Raw genomic sequence first — 21,220 nt, 5'->3', positions numbered from 1 at the left:
TTATTTCTTTAGATTATTTTTAGTCTTTTAAATAGTGACACTTGTGATGCAGAGAGGATTAGGATGACGATGGCTAGTATGGTGGGTTGGGTTTTTCAAAGTCCCGAATAATGGGAGACATTTTTATCAAAGTTTACATAAATTTATATTGTTTAATTGATGCATAACCATCAATTAAGCCATACATCACTGACAAATTCACAACCACCCCCACAAGATGGGAGTGGAATCAAGAAGAATGGAAGGGCAAGAAAAATAATTATGAGGTAAATACACCGGTAGTCATAGAACATGCACCGACGGTTAGTTTGATGCACAATCTTGTAAAATACATGTTTTTGATCATCAAACTTGCACGAGCATGCAAATACAGTCACACTTCACGTACACGGGCGTATCAGGGGCCTGCGTGGCATGCCATCACGACCAAGGCCCGTTATCAGCCGCTGTCACATGACAGATTTGCAGAAAAGCCATCGGATTTTTTATTCATGCATTGAGACCCTAAAATAAAATAGAAAACAAGGGGTGAGGTCTCTAGTATGCTAGGGTGCATAACCACCAGAGAGATGATGATTGATGTTTTATATGCACGGATAGTCTTTGTTCGTATGAACATGTACATAAAAATTAAAAGAAATTTTAACAAAAGAAAATGAAGAATCACAGGTCGAACAACGTTACCTCCTCGAGTCGTGATTACTCTTAACTAAGAGTCCATAGACTACCACACCATATCATGTTCAGAATGAATAAGCATTGTTTATGTTGTTGTTTTTTCTTGTTCTATGTAAGAAAACAACTTAAATTCTGGTGTTTGTGACATTTAAAAAATGTTCAAGCGCTGCAAAAAAAGGTGCGTTGTATTTGAAAATTTATTTACGCATTATAAAAATATATTTGTTTAGTAAAAAACATAAGTTGCGTTTTGAAAATGTTCATGTACTTGAAAAATATATGATATTTTTAAAAAAATTATACAATTTACGAAAATGTTTGTATAGTTCACAAAATATTTTATACCATCCAAAATACATTTAACATGTATTTGACAAAGTTTCAAAAACTTTTATTTGAGAAAATGCTAATCATGTGTTTAAGAATTATTAAACGTGTATAATTATTTAATAGATATATAACTGAAACAGATAATGTGTATAAAAAATAGAGATCGAAACATGTACTCCGTATTTAAAGTGAACATTGTATTTGGAAAATGTTGATACACACATATACGCGAAATGTGACCGTATTTGCACGCTCGTGCAAGTTTGGTGACCAAAAATACGTATTTTCCAAGTTTGGGCATCAAACTGACCGCCACGTGTAAGTTATGTGACTATCGGTGTATTTACCTCAATAATTATATACTCCCTCCGTTTCTTTTTAGGCTGCCTATAAAATTTGTCTCGAGTCAAACTTTGTCAAGTTTAAGCAACTATATAAGAAAAAACATCAAGATTCACAATATGAAATGAATATCATTAGATTCATCACGAAATTAATTTTCATACTATATAACTTTTGTATTGTAAATGTTAACATTTTTAAGATAAATTTGGTCAAACATTACATAGTTTGACTTCAAATAAATTTTATACACAGAGTAAAAAGAAACGGAGGAAGTATATTTCAGATCCTATTAGGTGCAAGCACCACTTCCTCTCCAACTACAACACTTTTTTGTGGGCGAATCCAGTTATAACACTCATGGAAGATATAGCAAGTGTGCCCATCAAACTTGCTACAGTGTTATTCTTCTTCTTAGCCAGCTTCCCACATTTTAATGATTGGAAACAATCATGAATAGTATCCTGATACTGAATTACTACTAAGTTAACAACAATCTATCTCACACACAAAAAATAACACTAGATTAGCAAGATGCAAGTATCTATGTAAATGCCATTAATATTTCCTTCCAAAATACTAATTTAGCAGAGCTCCACAGCAGATCACAAACTTTACTGCTGATTTTTTTTCATGTCCATTGTGACCTTTTGAGTAAGATAGATGCATGTCCAGCGACAAAATATCGTCAGCTCCTTCAAAACTGCCGACGTTTGTTCAGGACCTCAAACCTCAATTACTTCAGAATGGAGGACGACCCATACACAGGGATAAAAATGCAGCAAAAACCTTGTTTCCAAATACTACTTCTCTGATAGTAATGCAGAAACAAGTTAAGGAGGATGTTTCAGCTGTTTAGAAACAGGACCACCCTGGCAAGACCAAAACTCTTTTCAGGTCCTTGTCCCACAACAATGCTGCTAGAAAAATTACTTGCTAGTTTGTATAAGTATGCAATAAGTTTCATTTCAGTAAACTCATCAAACTTTAGTAACTGAAAGTCAAACTGTAATAACAGATCAATGGTGACAGAGAAAACAACAGAAGCGTCAGAAGTATGAGAAAATCATAGTGCCAGCATACTGGTTGACCTTTCATAAGCATCATACATACCCTATGTGTATGCAAAGAAATCTAACCGGCAACTTAACTTCTCATACTTCTGTATATAACTGAAAGGGCAGTTAAGTTTCAAAACAAGCACGATGTGTATAGTACAGCTTAGGCAGAAAAAAGCCCCAATTGCACAGGCCAGAGGAGTTTACTATAGCTCAATCCCAGTTATTACCTTTCGGCATTTTTTTTTTGCATCCCTATATTGCCTAATCCTTACCATTACAATTTCAGCAGTGGTCTTCTTTTGCATTATCCCCATCTTGAAAACGAACACACAAGACAGTGCAATCTTCAACCATCAACCCTCTTTCCGGCTGTCTGAAGGGGTCGGCCAACGACAAATCATGGATATGCTTGCTGACATGGTAATCTATACTACCACGAGCATTCCTGAATACAAAATGAGCATCTGGAGAAGCTCTGTCTTCGACTTGGAGCAGTGTGTGTAGACGATCCACAAATTCATTGTTGTAGCCCTCACATACTTGGAATTCAATTCTGTTTAACACTTTTGCATTCAAAACAAAGAACCTGGCAAACTCAACATGTCGCTCAGAGACTATGGACAATCTCAACACGACTTTTTTTAGATGGGTCTGAAGGCATTCCAATGGATGCAATGGGTCATACTGATCCTCATTTTGCTTAAGCATCCAATATTGTGCTTTAAACTGCAAAACGGAAAAAAGGCATATGTCAAAGTGTTGCTCACTAGACTACTACTTCCTCCGTCCCAAAATAAGTGTCTTAACCTTAGTACAATTTTATACTAGCGCTAGTACAAAGTTGAGACGGTTATTTTGAGACGGAGGGAGTAGTTAATATGCCAATCAAAGCATACTTTTAAAGCAAGCAAAGAAGAATACTCACGATGAGATAGAGCTTTTCCAAACAGGGGAACCACCTTAGGACGTCAAGAACTGGATTCAATTGATGATCATTATAACACCCGAGGGCCAAAACCTTCACTGTGCGTATCGAGTTGGCCGAGCTGACCAGGGCCATTCCCTTAATAAAAATTAAAATAACCGACGTAAAAAATAATCATCTGTATGTCAGAATGCTGAATAATGGTTACTGTCGTCGGCTCATCCCTACCTGGAAGATCGGGAGCTTGCACATGCCCAGTGAGAAAGGCCCCAATATCTCTAGTTCAGGTGCCCCGATAACCCGGATAGTCACACAATCATTCAGGTGACAATACGGCAATAATAACCTTTGAAGGCGAGGAGCATCATGGATAACCAATTCTGCTTTTCCACCAGAGCTTTTACGGAAGCCAATGCTTCTTAGAGTTGGCGAGCTAACACGGAGGCAACCAGAACCAGCAACATGCACTTGGAGCATGGATAAGCTCTGCAGAGCATGGCAGCCAGAGAGCAAGCTCTGGAACGCATCTCCCGAGAAAGAAACACAATGCAAAACGAGCTCCTTGAGAAGGGGGAAATTCATGGACGGCGCGATGGCGTCCGGGAAGCTGCAAGTCCTGATTTTGGCTGCGAGGAGGGTGGATGCGGAGTGGAACGCGGATTGCGGCAACGGATAGCGGGTGTGCTGTTGAGAGAGGCACTGGTAGCCGATGTCGAGCTCCTGGAGGTTGGCGAGGGACCGGGACGACAGCCAGCTCTCCACCTCGGCGCAGAGGTCGCCGGCGAGCAGGTGCTGGAAGCAGAATCGGCGGGCTGGGCCAGGGTGTTGGGCGATTATCTTGGCGACGGACGAGACCGGGACGGAGGTTGGGAGGAAGTAGGGAGGGCAGGTGACCTCGAGATTGAGAGGAGCGGAACGCCAGAGGTGGCGCCATCGGCGGGACAGGGCCTGCGTGCGGCCGCCGTGCCTGGTCGGGAGGAGGGAGATGATGGCGCCGAGGACGTCGTCTGGGAGGTGGCTGATGCGATCGCCGGCGGTCTCGTCGCAGTCGCCACTCCGCAGCTGCTCCTTGCGAGAGGATCCCGCCGCCGCCTCCATGGCTGGCGACTAGCGAGACGGAGGGTTCGGGGGCAATCGTCGGCGCTCGGTTTCCCAATTAATCTTTACCTAAAGAGGCTATGCTTCCGTCGGAAAACTCATCGAGGTGATTTTACAAAAAAGCCTTTGCTGTTTATGACATTCAACCCGCAGTTCCTTCATAAGTGGATCTGAAAAAACGCTTCATGTTTTCAAAAAGCCCCCTACATCTGTAAGAATTTGTAAGAGGAGCTCCCGAGCTTGATTGCACCCCAAGCTCCCTCCGTCGTAGCCCGACCCCGTCGACCTCGCGCCGTCGACCAACTTCGGACGGAGCCTCGCCGACGACCCAGGCCAGCAGTGCCGCCCACCCCTTCTTCTTCCCTCTTCTCTTTCTTCCGCCTCATCATTTTCTCTCTACCAGGAACCGTCATGGACGCCCGAGCTCGCAGTCGCATCTCCAGCGCGCCGCCGCTCAGATCCGTACTCCCTCGCCCAGATACGGCCGCCACGGACCCATTCCCGTCGGATCCCACCCCAGGCGCCGTTGCTTCGCCTCTGTGCACGTTTGGCTTCAGATTGAGCGGCGGCTCTCGATCTGATCGGGATGCGGGACGACGGCGGCATCGCTCCGGGAGGCGGGGAAGTGGCGGACATCGGGGAGAGACGGATGGGGTCAGGATCCAGCACCTGATGTGGGACTAAACCCATTGCACTATTTACATCAATCTATACCTACTAATAAAAAAAGATATTCTTAGTCCATCATAATATTTTATAAAAAAAACCCTGATGTTTTAACATTAAACTCGTAGTATATATTAAATGTTTTTTAAAATACTCATATATTTTAAACCGTAACTCTAAATTTAACATATTATATATGGAATTTGATTAGAAAAATATGTAGAATTTAAATATGACATTATTTTATCTGTTAGACGTTTAATAAAAATACTATCTAGAATGCAATCTTAATAAATAAGTCATTATTCGTCTTTCTTTCATACCGGTACTCATCCGGGTCGGGGATGAACACGTCAACAAAATCAGGATTGGAGATGAAACTGAATGTCACTTGACTGATTCTTTGTACGTATTAAATCTACATGCAAGCCGTGTTAAAATAGAAGACCTGTAAAATTTTAAACTGCACTTTTGTAGGATAAGACCATCTTTGTTTATGTCGTAACTACAAATTCTCATATTATAGACCATTTATTATAAATTAAGAATTTGTGGTATCTCTTCCCCGTTGCAACGTACGGGCCCTTTTGCTAGTACGGAGAAAAGGCCCTTAGAAGAAAAAATATTTTGACTGGAAAATGGGGTACCAATTAGCCCAGCATTTAAGAGATCCGTTTGAATTGATTATTTGTGACGGACGGTCTGCTCAAACATTTCAGAAGGGTTTGGAGGGTTCGGTTGTAGATGCTTTTATTGTAGAAACGGCAATGATATGCAAATAATTGTATCCACGATTGGAATTCTTTCAGAATAATATAGTGACTGTACCACGTTGGGCCCGCCGCTCATTGCAAACCACCTATAATCTTTTCCAGGTAGTGGCAATGTGAATGCAGAAGTCATATTACCTTATTTATGTTGACTGATTTCGTCCATAATCTAAATAACATCTTTTTATATGTCGGTTTGGTGACATCGTAAGCATCTGGCCACCCTTGTGAAAGATATAGGTTTGGATCCACAGAGCAATTGTTTTGTTCTCAGAATATATTTGATTATTTCATCTTTATGTTGACTATTTTTTTTTTAATCCTATATACCTAAATAGTTCATCTTCACTACTTGTATTATCTTAACATGCACACATGTTACATCATCAAAGCCCCACCACAATATGCATGAAAATTATTCTTCATTATTAGTTGATCCCCACTGCTCTATTTATTTCAGTGTGCACAAATAAGCTATGCACAGATCAAAAGCCCCGCCCAACATGCAAGATTTTTTTTATTATAATATACTGCCCATATTCATTTAATAATTTCCAACTATACAATAATCCAATACAATATATCATATGTATTATTAGTTTTTTCATATATTATTAATCCATATATTCCGTGCAACCAAATCTTACAGAAATATATCGCAACATATTCCCGCCGCAACGCACGGGTATCATCTAGTAGTAGTAAGAGGCAACTTCATGGCATGCATTTTCATTTCTTTAAAAAAATCTGGAGATCTATAAGTAAGTTATTAGTTATAACTTCCAGCAGCAGGGTCACTCTTCTATATGAACGCGTTTTTACATAGTGTAATCTACTGAAATTACTTTCATTTTCACACGATACATTAGACAGTTGCAGATACATCTGCTTAATAATGTATGTCTGTACCAACTCTTTAATGTTCTCTGTTCTTATTCATGGTGTGGTTCGGTAGTGAATTGCACCCTAACTTTAAACGTCTTTACACGGTAAACCCCATAGCTGACACCTTTTTACATGAAAACCGATATCTTCGTATTATGAATTCTTCTGACTTTTGGACAAAATAACTTAATGTGGTATGTTAGCTGATACGTCTCCAACGTATCTATAATTTTTGATGGTTTCATGCTATTATCTTGTCAAACTTTGGATGTTTTGCACGTATTTTATATATTTTTTAGGACTAACTTATTAACTCAGTGTCAAGTGCCAGTTCCTGTTTTTTTCCATGTTTTTGACCCCTTTCAGAGGAGATTTTGAAACGGAGTCCAAACGGAAGAAAATCCCCGAAAAGATTTTTTTTGGAACGAAAGAAGATCGGAGAACTTGGGAGCCAAGCAAGAGGAGCTCCAGGGGCCCCACAAGCCCCCACCCCGTGGCCAGGGAGCGCGCCAGCTAGGCTTGTGGGCCCCCTGGAGGTCCACGGACCTAGGTCTTTCGCCTATATAATCCCAAAAATTCCAGAAAAAATCAGGAGATCATCGTAATCACTTTTCCGCCGCCGCAAGCTTCTGTCTCCGCAAGATCCCATCTGGGGCACGTCCTGGTGCCCTGCCGGAGGGGGATTCGAACACGGAGGGCTTCTTCATCAACACCATGACCTCTCCGATGATGCGTGAGTAGTTCACCATAGACCTACGGGTCCATAGCTAGTAACTAGATGGCTTCTTATCTCTCTTGGATCTTCAATACAAAGTTCTCCATGATCTTCATGGAGATCTATCCGATGTAATCTTCTTTTGCGGTGTGTTTGTTGAGATCCGATGAATTGTGGATTTATGATCAAATTATCTATGAAACTTATTTGAGTTTCTTCTGATCTCTCTTATGCATGATTTCATATCCTTGTAATTCTCTTCGAGTTGTGGGTTTTGTCTGGCCAACTAGATCTATGATTCTTGCAATGGGAGAAGTGCTTGATTTTGGGTTCATACCGTGCGGTGACCTCACCCAGTGACAGAAGGTGTAGCGAGGCACGTATCGTGTTGTTTCCATCAAGGGTAAAAAGATGGGGTTTCCATCATTGGTTTGAGATTATCCCTCTATATCATGTCATCTTGCTTAAAGCGTTACTCTGTTCGTCATGAACTCAATACACTAGATGCATGCTGGATAGCGGTCGATGTGTAGAGTAATAGTAGTAGATGCAGAAAGTATCGGTCTACTTGTCTCGGACGTGATGCCTATATGTATGATAATTGCCTTAAATATCGTCATGACTTTGCGCGGTTCTATCAATTGCTCGACAGTAATTTGTACACCTACCGTAATACTTGCTATTTTGAGAGAAGCCTCTAGTGAAAACTATGGCCCCTAGGGTCTACTCCACACCATATTTTCAGCCTTACACTTTTTACTTCGTTACACTTTCCGCCTTCAAATCTCACTTTGCAAACAATCTTGAAGGGATTGACAACCCCTTTGAAGCGTTGGGTGCAAGCTTGTTTGTGTTTGCGCAGGTACTTTGGACTTGACGAGGACCTCCTTCTGGTTCGATACCTTGGTTCTCAAACTGAGGGAAATACTTACTGCTCCTGTGCTGCATCACCCTTTCCTCTTCAAGGGAAAAACCGACGCAAACCAGAGAAGTAACAAGAAGAATTCCTACGCGACAGGGAAGGACTTTTGTTGCCGCAACAGAAGAATTTCTGGCGCCGTTGCCGGGGAGGAAGATCAAGTCAAGAACTCATCCAAGTAGGTGTCGCAAACTCATCTCTTGCATTTACTTTGTTTGCCAGTTGCATATTGTTTTCCTCTCCCCCACTTCACCAATTTGCCTTTTTCGTTCGCCTTTTTCGTTCGCCCCTTTTTCTCGCCTACTCTTTGTTTGCTTGTGTGCTTGCTTGCTTGCTGAAGTCACCATGAATGAAAACACCAAACTTTGTGACTTCTCGAATACTAATAATAATGATTTTGTTAGTACTCCGATTGCTCCCTCCACTAGTGCGGAGTCATACGAAATCAATGTTGCTTTGCTGAATCTTGTTATGAAAGAGCAATTCTCTGGCCTTCCTAGTGAAGATGTCGCATCCCATCTCAATACTTTCATTGAGCTTTGCGATATGCAAAAGAAAAAAGATGTGGATAATGACGTGATTAAATTGAAGCCTTTTCCTTTCTCGTTGCGAGATCACGCAAAAACTTGGTTTTCTTCTTTGCCCAAAAATAGTATCGATTCTTGGGATAAGTGCAAAGATGCTTATATATCCAAGTATTTTCCGCCGGCTAAGATCATCTCTCTCCGTAATGATATCATGAATTTCAAGCAACTTGATCATGAACATGTTGCACAAGCTTGGGAGAGAATGAAATTAATGATTAGAAATTGTCCCGCCCATGGCTTGAGTCTTTGGATGATTATTCAAATCTTTTACGCTGGCTTGAATTTCGCTTCTAGAAATATCTTGGACTCCGCCTCAAGTGGAACGTTCATAGAAATCACGTTAGGAGAAGCCACAAAGCTCTTAGACAACATCATGACAAACTACTCTCAGTGGCACACTGAAAGGTCACCTACTAGTAAGAAGGTACACGCTATAGAAGAAATTAACTCGTTGAGTGCTAAGATGGACGAGTTAATGAATTTGGTTGCTAGTAGAAGTGCTTCTTTGGATCCTAATGATATGCTTTTGTCTTCTTTGATTGAGAGTAGCAACGCTAGCATGGACGTTAATTTTGTTGGTAGGAATAACTTTGGCAACAACAATGTCTTTAGAGGAAACTATGTTCCTAGGCCTTTTCCTAGTAACTCCTCTAATAACTTTGGCAACTCCTACAGCAATACTCATGGAAATTACAATAGATTACCCTCTGATCTAGAGAGTAATATCAAAGAGTTCATCAACTCTCAAAAGATTTTCAATGCGTCCATAGAGGAAAAACTACTTAAAATTGACGATTTGGCTAAAAGCGTGGATATGATTTCTTGTGATTTTGATGCTTTGAAAGTTAGATGTGCTCCTCCCAAAATCAACATGGATGAAACTTTGAAAGCTATGCGTGTTTCCATGATTGAGAGCCAAGAAAGAACCGCCCAAATTTGTGCTAGACATGAATGGCTTAAAAAGGCGTGTTCTCGTGATCTTCGGCTAGCGAGACAGAGGGTTCGGGCTTCGGGGGCAATCTTCGGCGCTTGGTCTGTGGTGGGCTTGGGCCAGGATTTGGATTTGAAATTTCCCCAATTAATACGGAGAAAAGTCTCTTAGAAAAAATAATTTTGGATTGAAAATGGCCCGTCTCGATCGACTTTTCATGACCGGACGGCCTGTCCGGACGTTTGAGAAGGGTTTAAAGGGTTCGATGGTAGATGTTATTATTGTAGAAACAATGGTGATAGGAAGATAATTGTATCTACGATTGGAATTCTTTCAAAATAATAGTGGCGGTACCACATTGCGCCCGCCACTCATTGGAAACCACCTATAAATCTTTTCCAGGTAGTGGCAATGCGAATGCAGAAGTCGTCTTACCTTATTTATGTTGACTGATTTAGTCCGTAATCTATAATAACATCTTTTTATATGTCGGTTTGGTGACATCGTAAGCATCCGGCCACCCTTGTGAAAGATATATAGGTTTGGATCCACAGAGCAATTGTTTTGTTCTTAGAATATATTTGATCATTTCATCTTTATGTTGGCTATTGATTTTTTTAATCTTATATACCTAAATAGTTCATCTTCACTACTTGTATTATCTTAATATGCACACATGTTACATTCATCAAAGCCCCACCATAATATGCATGAAAATTATTCTTCATTATTAGTTGATCCCCACTGGCTCTATCTATTTCAGTGTGCACACATAAGCTATGCACAGATCAAAAGCCCCACCCAACATGCAAGACTTTTTTTGTTATAATATACTACCCATATTCATTTAATATTTTCCAACTATACAATAATCCAATACAATATATCATATGCATTATTAGTTTTTCCATATACTATTAATCCATATATTTCGGGCAACCAAATCTTATAAAAATATATTGCAACATATTCCCACCGTAACGCACGGGGTATCATTTAGTAGTAGTAAGAGGCAACTCCATGGCATGTATTTCCATTTCTTTAAAAATTTCTGGATATCAATAAGTCAGGTATTAGTTATAACTTCCAGCAGCAGGGCCACTCTTCTGTATGAACCCATTTTTACATCGTGCAATCTACTGAAATTACTTTCATTTACACACGATACATTAGACAGTTGCAGATACATCTGCTTAATAATGTATGTCTGTACCAACTCTTTAATGTTCTCTGTTCTTATTCATGGTGTGGTTCGGTAGTGAATTGCACCCTAACTTAAACTTCTTTACATTGTAAACCCCATAGCTGACACCTTTTTACATGAAACCGATATCTTCGTATTATGAATTCTTTTGACTTTTGGACAAAATAACTTAATGTGGTATGTTAGCCCATGACCATTTTTGTTAATTGTAGACTTAGATTGTTGTTACACACTCAGTGCCTAGCTGCTAAGCTAAGCTAAGAAGTTATCACTTAGCATGTATGCTGTGTGATTTACTTCAATTTACATGAAAACCGTCGGCGATGACCACTTCGACGCCCCTCTTTCTGCCGGCCACTACTCCTCGGGAGGTGCTGTGTAGGGATGCAAGTGGCGCGGGACATCCCGCTAAGCCGCCACGCCGCCCCGCAAAATATGCCCGTAAAACACCGTTGGACTGCCTGCATCGTTTCTAGCGAGCTGAAGCGGTCACGCCGCTCTGTCCGCTGGGCGTCCCGCATATCCCGTGTAACGCTTTTAAAGTCCCATTCTCTAAAAAAAATCAATCTCTTCTGACGGGAAAAGTTCTCACAACGCCGCCAACTGATGCTCCTCCTCCTCCGCCCATGAAGAAGCTGCAGCCACGCCGCCCCGCAAAACGCCGTTGGGCTGTCTGCGTTGTTTCTAGCGGGCTGAAGCGGTTACGCCGCTCTGTCCGCCGGGTGTCCCGCATATCCCGTGTAATTTTTTGAGGAACCAGCAGGAGCTCATATAGAAGAAGAAGAATTGGTCAGTTCATGTAACGCTTTTAAAGTCCTATTCTCTGAAGAAAAAATCAATCTCTTCTGACAGGAAAAGTTCTTACAGCGCCGCCAACTGATGCTCCTCCGCCCACGAACAAGCTGCAGCTGCAGCCTGCATCAGATGCCCTCTGCTTTGACACATCCTGGCACCTGCTATGGGGTGTCCAAAGCACACCAAGAATCAATCACCGACGAAGACGTGGTCGCAGAGCTTTCGCTGCACCGAAAAAACGGACGTGAAGGCAACGCGCGCCGGCGAGCCAGGACCTGCTCCTAGGAGAGCTTATGGACCCGCGTGTGCTGCGGGGAGGGACGTGAGGAGATCCTGGAGCTCATGCTGGAGCCTCCGCATGGCCGTGTCGAGAAGCTCCTACGCGTGGATGAGGCCATGGCCTCCGGCGTGGAGGACATCAACGTTGTTGGCGACGCCAGAGGCGTAGAAGAGCATGGCGCGGTGGAGGCCTTGACGGTCCACAGGAAGGCGTCGATCGACCTCGTCCGGGGTGGAGTCGAGGAAGAGCGAGCTGTCAAAAGGAGACTTTGTGGGGGTGCCACTTCTCAGGAGGATGGTAGTGGCCGCCACGATGTTGTCGTCCACTACGGTGGCAGCCTGGCAGGGAGCGTGTGGCCAGGGGCCTCCGGCTGCCGGCGCACGTCATCGTTGGGTGCCGCCGGCGACCAACGCAAGGTAGACTGCTTGGTTCGTTAAGGTAGACAAGCTTTCACCGGTCTGCCTAGTGTTCCCCGTTGTTTCTGTGTCTAATTGTTTTATGCGGGCTGCCGCACTGATTCTGGCGGTGCGTGGCCCCGGCTACAACCTGAGTGCCGTGGCGCAAGAGAGGTACTCCCAGAGCCCAAACCATCAGACTGGACACTAAGGCCCACAATGTCTGCTAAGAAAATCTGAACATCGTCGTGATAACTTTTCGTAGGAATAATACTCTTCTTACTGGTAACATAAATTTCAGCGTGCACGATTTTTCAGTGCTCATCACTTGAACCGTCCCCATCACTTTGGTTCCTGTAGAGAAAAGACTTGCTTAACACAAGTATCATGTTCCAAAGATGGACATCTTGCACAGTTGTTGCAACCACTGGCTTTACAATTCGGAAATAAACCTTCTTTCCTTCCCTACTGGGATTCTCACACAAGACTTACATCAGAAAGGTCATAAACATTACACTTCTATGAATATCATCCCAATGGGCAAGCAGGTGACCTGAAATCTTGAATTTAGATATCAATATGGATTTGCCCTGTGCATCAATATCCACATCTACTTTGAGTTTCCAGAGCCAAAATCGTGTTGCCCGTCCCAGGAGAAGCCCACCCTTGTTACCTACGAGCCAAAAATCGGCTGCCAACCAAGCACGCCTTCTATATATCTCCGAGCACCCCTTTTGTTTCTCATATATTCTCGCATGACTATAGATAACATACCACGATCTGATCATGCACAAATATCCAAATAGACTTGTGTTGCCGTCATAAGGTTCCTTCACCCCGTTGCTTTGTCATACAAGAACACGAACTGTACAGTACTCCTGGTTTCATCCAGGTCAGGAATTCAGATGTTGGCATATATCGTCAGTCGCTCCAGGCTGGACCCAGGAAATAGGAATCATGCATCAATCCCTGGCCCTGGGTATGCAGGGAGACTCATGATCCGGTTGTCAACCACAGGGGCGCCCACCGTAAAATGGTACAAGCTTTGGAACTCCAGGTCTTTCAAACCAAGCACCTCATGAACTGCACAACAAATGTACGTAGGAAATTAATTATTTTGTCAAGAAACTTACAAATTAGAGTGTAAGGCATGCTTTTATATATGAACTGTAAGGTAGGCTTGCCTATACGGAGAATAAGAATATAACTACATTACAGGTAACAATTACAGCTACCAAACAATAATGAAAAACTGAAATGGGTTAAGGAGTCAAGTTTTTGGAAACAAGAACTTCCAAGGGTACCACATAGGTAGTTCACGACTTTCAAACCCCAAAACATAATATTGATAAATTTGTACTTGCTACAAACTGAATCATGTAGAAACAACATATAGAAAAAATGAGTTGGTCCTGGTAGGAACTAGAGACCAAACTTAATTGGTCTGATGTGAGGATCGAACCCTGGTTGGCTAGCCCCCAGCCCACCACCTCATGCTACTAGCCAGCAAGATTCAAAGGTCAATACTTCAATTAAAAAACAAGGAAATAGTATAACTCTAGAACTATATGATCTGTTATTCAAGACTAAAGCATATACGTGTAAGCATTTTATTAGTGACCAAAACCAATAAAGCATTAAGGTTCCCCTGATCCAAAGACACAAGAACACATCGTGATGATTTTTAATTGTAAGGGGGGCCCTTGTACCCACAATAATTTCCCACGCTTTAGTGTGACCATAAGAGAGCTTAGGGCCAGTTCTTGGGTTTATGGCTAGCTGTGAAAATAAGCTGCCCCCTCCCTAGCTTATTCTAGAAGCCCAACCTAAATTTTCATTTTAGAAGCCTACTAATTAAGAGTTAACTAGTAGGCTTTTAAAATAACTGCAAGTGCGAACACAACAAATGTAGCTTTATAGCTCGGTTTGAAGTTTGAACCACGAGGCGATACTCTGTTCAGCACACTGGTATGTTTTAAATCGGTTGTTCAGAGAGAAAACTTGGGTACCAGCAAATGAAGATTACTCGCCAAACACAGCTAGTAAGATTTATTTATCATATATATGGTTAAGGGAGCGTGCATGCAGTTCAATTACTAACTCATGTTTTGAAAATACTGCATCATCTTACCAGCATCATCAAAGTAGCAACCAATCCCCGTGGCAGATATCCCTACAGCATGCGCCTCAAGGTAGAGAACTTGACCAAGAACACCAGTCTCCCAGAATAAACGAGGATACATCCATTCACCTTTGTCATCCAGCACAGGTTCAAATCGAGCAATCATCCCAAGGCTAAAACATCCATGTGAGGCAATATCCTGCATCAAGAATCAGAAATGCATCATAACAAAGGCCCAGAGCATGTCACCTCCCGTTCCATGATAAACTATAAAACTAATACTTTCAGTGTTCACATGAACTCTACTAAATAATTACTGACAAAAAATATATTCCATACGACATCCCAACTTGGGAGCCGGGTTCCCCTATCAAAGGATAATGGAACAAAACCAAAAACAAAAGAAGCCACATGCTACTTGAACTTGTATCATAACCTAAAGCTAAACAGGCAAAAAGCAGCACCACATCTACAGGTGGGAGATTAAGTTTCTGAACTTCGGCCACACGGGGACCCCATTGATCAGCATGATTGAGAAACAAAAGCAGCAGGAACCCAAACAATGTTCTTCACGAAACAAAAGGTAGCCTCTACATACAGTTTGAGCATGGTAAAGGCCATTCAGTATAAATCAATGAAAAATTTATTAAGCAGCCACAAAGATATAATTGTTTGTGCAAAAAAAAGTCATACACAATAACAGTTTAGTGTATTTGATCATATACCTGCATACATGATATCTGCATTGCTAACCTCTGGCAATCCCCTTTCATCAGCCTATACAGTGGGAGGCCCTCAGGGCATCCCTCTGGTCGAGCCCACTCGAAGTCCTGTCTCATAGCATGTCGTAATGTATCGAAATGCTCCTCGTTCCTAACCAAGAAATACAGCCCCTTGGGCAGCCCTGAGACACGGTGCACAAACAGTGCGGCGTGCACCTCCGCGTCCCACGGCAACACGCGAAATGGTAGAGCGCTCTGTGGTCCCTGTTGCTCCCCCGGGCCAACCTCGCCTGAAGGCAAGCAATGCAGTAGTATCTGATAGAATTCTTCCTTCCCCATGACGTGTGTCCCATCCATGTCAACCGCACTCCTCCGCCGCCGCACCACCTCCTGCGCCGTGAGATCCTTATACAGTCCTTCCGACAACTTGGCGCTCGTGTTCCACGGGCTCACCGAGAAGCGCTCCCCAGGCATAGGTTGGTGTTTCCTTACTGCCTCGGCCGTCTTGTAAATGAGATCCCACACCACATGATCCTTGCTGAGAGCATTCGCCTTGCCCACCCACTCCAACTCATCGAATTCCCTCAGAGCATTACTCATCCTCCCATAGTCCACCTCTGGCTCTTCTGAGCCAGCAGGGAACAGCAGGAGAGCACAATCTGGGTGCTGCCTCTCCACCCACGGCGCCGGCCCCTTCTTTCCACTCACCATTTTGATTTTCTCCGGAGGAGCAGTGGCAGGGCACCCTTTGTCCACCCCCACCAGCCTCCCAAGGTCCTGATCGGACAAGCCGTCGAGCAACCGCGCGTCCCACCCAAGAGCGGCCGCGGCCAACGCGACGGCGGCCAGCGCGTGGCCCACGTCGTGGTTGCAGTACCGCAGAGCCCGCTCGCCGTACTTCCAGGCTTCCCGCCAGAAGACGGACGAGAGCGCGAGCACGGCGGTGGCCGGCGACGGCAGGAGCGCCGAGCGGTCGGCGGCGGGCAGGGTGGCGCGGGCCTCGAGGAGGTGATCGCGGGGCGCGTAGTGGGAGAGGACGAGGCGGCCGGGCTGCCGCGGGTCCTCGAGCAGGACGTGGGCCTCGGTGGGGTGGAGGTTGCCGCTGCTGGGGTTGACGCGGAGCGACCAGGTTGACCCGCCGGCGGACTTCCAGGCGGAGAGGGCGAGCGAGTGGAAGAGGAGGTCGGAGAGGGAGTCGTGCGAGAGCGGCCGCGGCGGCGGGGGCGGCGCGTGGAAGAGGGCCGGGTAGGGGACGGCGGCCGCCGGGGGCGGCGGGTTGGGGAGAGGGGTGGCGGGGGAAGGGGCGAAGCGGAGGAAGGGGTTGGGCTGGTTGGCCCAGTCGAGGCGGCCCGGGCCGCGCGCGTAGCCGGCCGTCAGGCTGTGCTTGGTGCGGCAGTGGTACTCCGCCGCCGGTGAAGAGGACGGGGAGGCGGGGGCGGTGGACATGGCGATGGCGAGGCGGTGGACGGCCGGGAGGAGAGGAGCGGCGCGGCGTGCGGGGCGGTGGGAGCAGCTGCGGAGGAAGAGCATTTCGGGTGGAAGACGTCTCCTCCGGCTCCGGGAGGGAAGGGGATCGATCGAATGCTGGAGAACCTTCGCTAGATGGGCCGGCTGGCAAAAGAATCCTGGAGGCCCAAAAGAAGCCCTAGCCCATCTAAGCCTCCCCGTCTCTCTCCGTCTCGGGCTCTCTCTCGTCTCCCTTACTAGCCGCATCGTGCCCTGGCTCGCCCTCTCCTACCTCCGGCTGCGCCGCCGCCCCCTGTCCCCGCGTCGCTCAGTTCGGCATCCACCGGAGTACCCAGAGATGGCGGCGAGGAGAGCCAGCGCACGCGCGCGGCCCAACGTGCTGATGACCGGGACGCCGGGGACGGGGAAGACGACGACGTGCTCCCTCCTCGCCGACGCGGCCGGCGTGGTCCACGTCAACATCGGCGACCTCGTCCGCGAGAAGGGCCTCCACGACGGCTGGGACGAGGACCTCGACTGCCACGTCATCAACGAGGACCTGGTATTTACCGCCCTCTCCCCATCGAATCCCTCTTTATACACCTGCATGCATATGGTTCATCCGCTGACCGTGAAATCGTCGGTTTCGTTAACCTCCTGGTGCAGCCAAATCACCCAACCACACATCAGAGTTTATCACAAAGTCAGCTAGCTCACCGACCACATCGGAGTTTCAGTTTTGTTCAAAACGCAGATACGGGAATATATACGACTATATACGAGTAAATAATAAGACCATATAGTAGAAATTAATGATTATATATGAAAATAGGACTGTTTAGGGGTACTGATGAGGCGATAGAAACATGGGAAACAATGCACTGTAAACATGATCCTGGTCTGCTTGAGCCGTTGCAAATTCGATATGAAGGTGCCAAAGAGTAGGATTCTGTCAATTTGGGCACAATCTGGTCCCTTCTTTAGGTGTCTTGAGCAAATGAAGCTTCAATTCTGTTCTAGTTTACTATCGAATGTGTTCCTGGGTACAATACTTGCATCTCGACCGAACATTGCTTCCACCTCCTGCATCTCCATCGATGATGCCTACATGATTCCACAGAGTCCTGTTTGTTGCCTAGATCATTTGCCTGCACATTCTAAAATAGTGCGAGCACATACAGTGTTAGACAACGAGAAGAACAATTTCAGCAAACAATGACAGGAAGGGCAAAGTATCAAACTCGCCGTGGCCAGGAAAAGGTCGCCTCTCGCATGGGAGGATATGGAGATGGTTGAGAACTGAGTGTGGCCCTGATCGGTAGGGAGTTGTGGCGGTGCTTTGATCTGCAGGATGGAGCACAGGAGCTGTGACGGCTAGCCTTCTCCTTCAGTTACTGGCCACGGCAAGCCGACAACACGACTGAAAGGCGAGAAACTTACCTGGGGCAGGGAGGTAGCCGGAGAGGCGTATGTATCTGGGGGAGGGAGCAGCTGGACCTCACATTTTCCAGTCTGGCTCAGACCAAGGGGGCTGCAGGGCTGGCTTGGCCTTCTGCTTCCTCGATGGTGTGGCAACTGGTGGCGCTTGGGTCAGGAGTTGAGGCACACCGGTTTTGGAGAGAGTGCGACGAGAAAAGGGGCAGGGGGTTTGTTCTGTATGGATAGGCTTAGGATTTTGACGTATCCCACTGTATCGGAGTGTATTCCACACGTATCCGATTTCATTGATTTTTTATTTCTGGAAAATGGAATATCCTCTGATTCATATCTAGGTTTATCCGGTCATATTCCTGTATCAGGGCAGTATCCACCCCTCATACGACAGCTTTCGGCCGTATCCATGTTTACTATGGTAATGCAGTTCAAAACTAAAAAAATCATGTTTGTTGAGTTAATTGCCAAAACTTAGAAACATGCTCATGACATACCGCATATGCATTCACACATGGTGTACATGTTGCAGTCTTGTGGATAAAGTGGCGCACGATGCCCATCAAGATGAGCAATTTTCTGGCATTGCGGACTGATTTTTTTTATTGATACCTTGTGTGACTTCTTACCGATCACATGGACAGCCTCACTAGCTTATTTGCCATATATCTCTTCTGCTTACGTTTGCGCTGCTGCCACGGCCTGTTTTTATATTGTTTCCTTCATAGCCTCATCAACGGTTTTCCTTGTCCGTTCAAGTTCAACCTCTCTTGTGTGAGTGTTTCGCCTACCTCGGCAAAGTACTCTTGTAAGGCAAGACCTCAAACAATGTGGTAACAGCGGTCGGAGTAATATGATCATCATTCTGTTCAGCAGTGCTGGCTTTTGTCATTGGGGGTAGACTTGTATTGAAAAAACAGTCCGCTGAGTCTAAATTAACTATAGAGGGACAACTTACTGCACATGCGCAAAAATATAGAGGGCCTGACACTTGTAGGGAGTTGAGCTTGTTTTTTGCTGGTGTCTGGTCTCATCGTTTTGACATCCTGTTGCATTACCCAAGTGATATTTATCTTCAACTCCTCAAATTTGGCTCAGTTCTAACTACAGCAACCTTGCTGAACAACACGACGCTTGAGCTTGTAAAGTACTAATATTCTCCTTGTTGTATGTTCTCTGCGGATGCTAACCTTTGGTTTCCTGCGCAACTCATCCTGAAAAGGCATCTGTATTACTGTAGTTCAATATTTGGTAGTAATAGTCTAATAGATGCACACATGAAACACATGTTTGTGTGAATAATTGCTTTTCCTTACTGCACAAGCTCTTTGAGGACTTCAAACTGTATTAGCTTCATCTGCCATCTAATTGATCGGATGCACACCTGAGAAGCTCACACTTGTCATTGCATCCTCACACCAAAGATATAAAATTACTGATTTGGGATAAAAATAATATTTTGCCAAGTAATTGCTACAACTTGAGAAACAAAACAAATCTGTTGTGTTATGTATTGTTAGTTTAGTTGTATGCTATCTAAACCCAAATTTGACCAGCACTAGCCTGCTGTATCTGAACAAAAAGATGTGTACGCTAACGGTTCCTATATCCATGGTTGCAGGTCTGCGATGAGCTCGAGGACAGGATGGAAGAAGGCGGTGTACTGGTAGATTATCACGGATGTGATTTCTTTCCAGAGCGTTGGTTTGACCTTGTGGTCGTGCTTCAGACCGACAACTCAATTCTGCATGATCGCTTGACTAGCAGGTAAATCTTTGTATCCAACTCGGAGCTCTGGAGTGACCATCCTCCTGGAGCAAGCGAAAGTGATCTGCCATGCTTATCTCTGACACGTTTTTGTTTCTTTCAGAGGCTACATGGGTGCCAAGCTCACAAACAACATAGAGTGTGAGATCTTCCAGGTGCTCCTAGAGGAGGCGAGGGAGAGCTACAAGGAGGATATAGTGATGCTGCTGCGAAGTGACAGCGTCGAGGATATCAGCAAGAACGTGAGCACGCTGACAGAGTGGATAAACAACTGGAGACCATCCCAGTGAGCTACCGGTCCATGGTATGCTTTCGGTGTTGACTTACATTGTTGAGGGATTGTGTTGTGGTTGGAGCCCATGGGGGCAAGCTGACTGTAAATTAGCTGGTCTGGTCGAAGTTTTTTATTTATTACAAGTGCCATGGGCGATTTGAATTCGTACCGATGAAAAGATGGGTACTGCTGCTGCATATGAGTTGGATTTGTATGTGTTCGTTACAAGGTCATGTTTGCCTCTCTCTGAGGCTCTGGGAAGGATATTCGGCGGCCAAGATTTGGACGTTAATTGTTCTGCGTGTTTGCATATGAAATTAAATGATGGTTGTTACCGACTGATTTTTTTAGAGAAATTAGTTGAGCCACGAGCCGTTGGATCTATTCCCCTCACACCGTTGGGTCGGTCAATGCCATATGTGGCTCGTTCTCCTCTCATTGCAGCTGCAAAAGAGCAAGAGGAGTGCATCGTCGTGGGAAGCATCCGTTCTCCTCTCATTACAGCTGCAAAAGAGCAAGAGGAGTGCATCGTCGTGGAAAGCATCCGACTCATAGCAGGAGCCGCACCCCTCGTTGGCAGAGCAATGATGCTCCACCGATGGCCGCCAGCAATGTTTCACTGTAGCATCAACATCGGGGCGACGATGTTCCATCACTGCATCTGCTCCACCATCACTACATCAGTCCACCGATGGTCGTCAGCAATGCTTCATTGCAGCGTCAACATCTGCACAACGATGCTCCATCACTGCATCGGCTGCCTTATCGCACCTCCATTGCAGTACCCACCAGCCAACAGTGATGCTTCGCTGCAGCACCAACACCGACACGATGGTGCTATGAGCACTGGTTGCCCTTGTCGTAGCTCCATCGCAAC

At 45.0% G+C, this 21,220-nt stretch overlaps 3 protein-coding genes across 3 annotated transcripts; 1 reads left to right on the top strand and 2 right to left on the bottom strand.

Annotated features, from left to right (window-relative positions):
• Positions 1-2,537: 2,537 nt before the first annotated feature.
• LOC123404981 (putative F-box/FBD/LRR-repeat protein At1g78760) lies at positions 2,538-4,434 on the bottom strand. Its single transcript, XM_045098868.1, has 2 exons — positions 3,337-4,434; positions 2,538-3,137 (listed from the first exon to the last, which is right to left on the bottom strand). Exon 1 carries the CDS (start codon positions 4,432-4,434, stop codon positions 3,541-3,543), a length of 894 nt encoding a protein of 297 aa, XP_044954803.1. The 3' UTR covers positions 2,538-3,137; positions 3,337-3,540.
• An 8,504-nt stretch (positions 4,435-12,938) lies between these two features.
• LOC123404980 lies at positions 12,939-16,871 on the bottom strand. The gene is made up of 3 exons (XM_045098867.1): positions 15,429-16,871; positions 14,713-14,902; positions 12,939-13,664 (listed from the first exon to the last, which is right to left on the bottom strand). Exons 1-3 carry the CDS (start codon positions 16,869-16,871, stop codon positions 13,537-13,539), a joined length of 1,761 nt encoding a protein of 586 aa, XP_044954802.1. The 3' UTR covers positions 12,939-13,536.
• Positions 16,814-20,685, top strand: LOC123401295 (adenylate kinase isoenzyme 6 homolog). The gene is made up of 3 exons (XM_045095069.1): positions 16,814-17,433; positions 19,924-20,069; positions 20,173-20,685. The coding sequence occupies exons 1-3, from the start codon at positions 16,870-16,872 to the stop codon at positions 20,357-20,359; spliced, it is 897 nt and encodes a 298-aa protein (XP_044951004.1). The 5' UTR covers positions 16,814-16,869; the 3' UTR covers positions 20,360-20,685.
• Positions 20,686-21,220: the final 535 nt, after the last annotated feature.

Source organism: Hordeum vulgare, chromosome 6H, assembly GCF_904849725.1.
Source record: "Hordeum vulgare subsp. vulgare chromosome 6H, MorexV3_pseudomolecules_assembly, whole genome shotgun sequence".
NCBI classification, from domain to species: domain Eukaryota; kingdom Viridiplantae; phylum Streptophyta; class Magnoliopsida; order Poales; family Poaceae; genus Hordeum; species Hordeum vulgare.
Note: the sequence above shows the minus strand (reverse complement) of the source record. Positions and strands in the feature narration are given on the sequence as shown.

Bases quoted from the DNA above. Each gene is read 5' to 3' on its own strand.
- LOC123401295 (XM_045095069.1), top strand. From the start codon at position 16,870: ATGGCGATGGCGAGGCGGTGGACGGCCGGGAGGAGAGGAGCGGCGCGG. The intron at 17,434-19,923 runs GTATTTACCGCC...CCATGGTTGCAG, and splicing joins ACGTCATCAACGAGGACCTG to GTCTGCGATGAGCTCGAGGA. The intron at 20,070-20,172 runs GTAAATCTTTGT...TGTTTCTTTCAG, and splicing joins CATGATCGCTTGACTAGCAG to AGGCTACATGGGTGCCAAGC.
- LOC123404981 (XM_045098868.1), bottom strand. From the start codon at position 4,434: ATGGAGGCGGCGGCGGGATCCTCTCGCAAGGAGCAGCTGCGGAGTGGC.
- LOC123404980 (XM_045098867.1), bottom strand. From the start codon at position 16,871: ATGTCCACCGCCCCCGCCTCCCCGTCCTCTTCACCGGCGGCGGAGTAC. The intron at 14,903-15,428 runs GTATATGATCAA...TTCTTGATGCAG, and splicing joins TGCAGATATCATGTATGCAG to GATATTGCCTCACATGGATG. The intron at 13,665-14,712 runs GTAAGATGATGC...TTTGTTGTGCAG, and splicing joins TTGCTACTTTGATGATGCTG to TTCATGAGGTGCTTGGTTTG.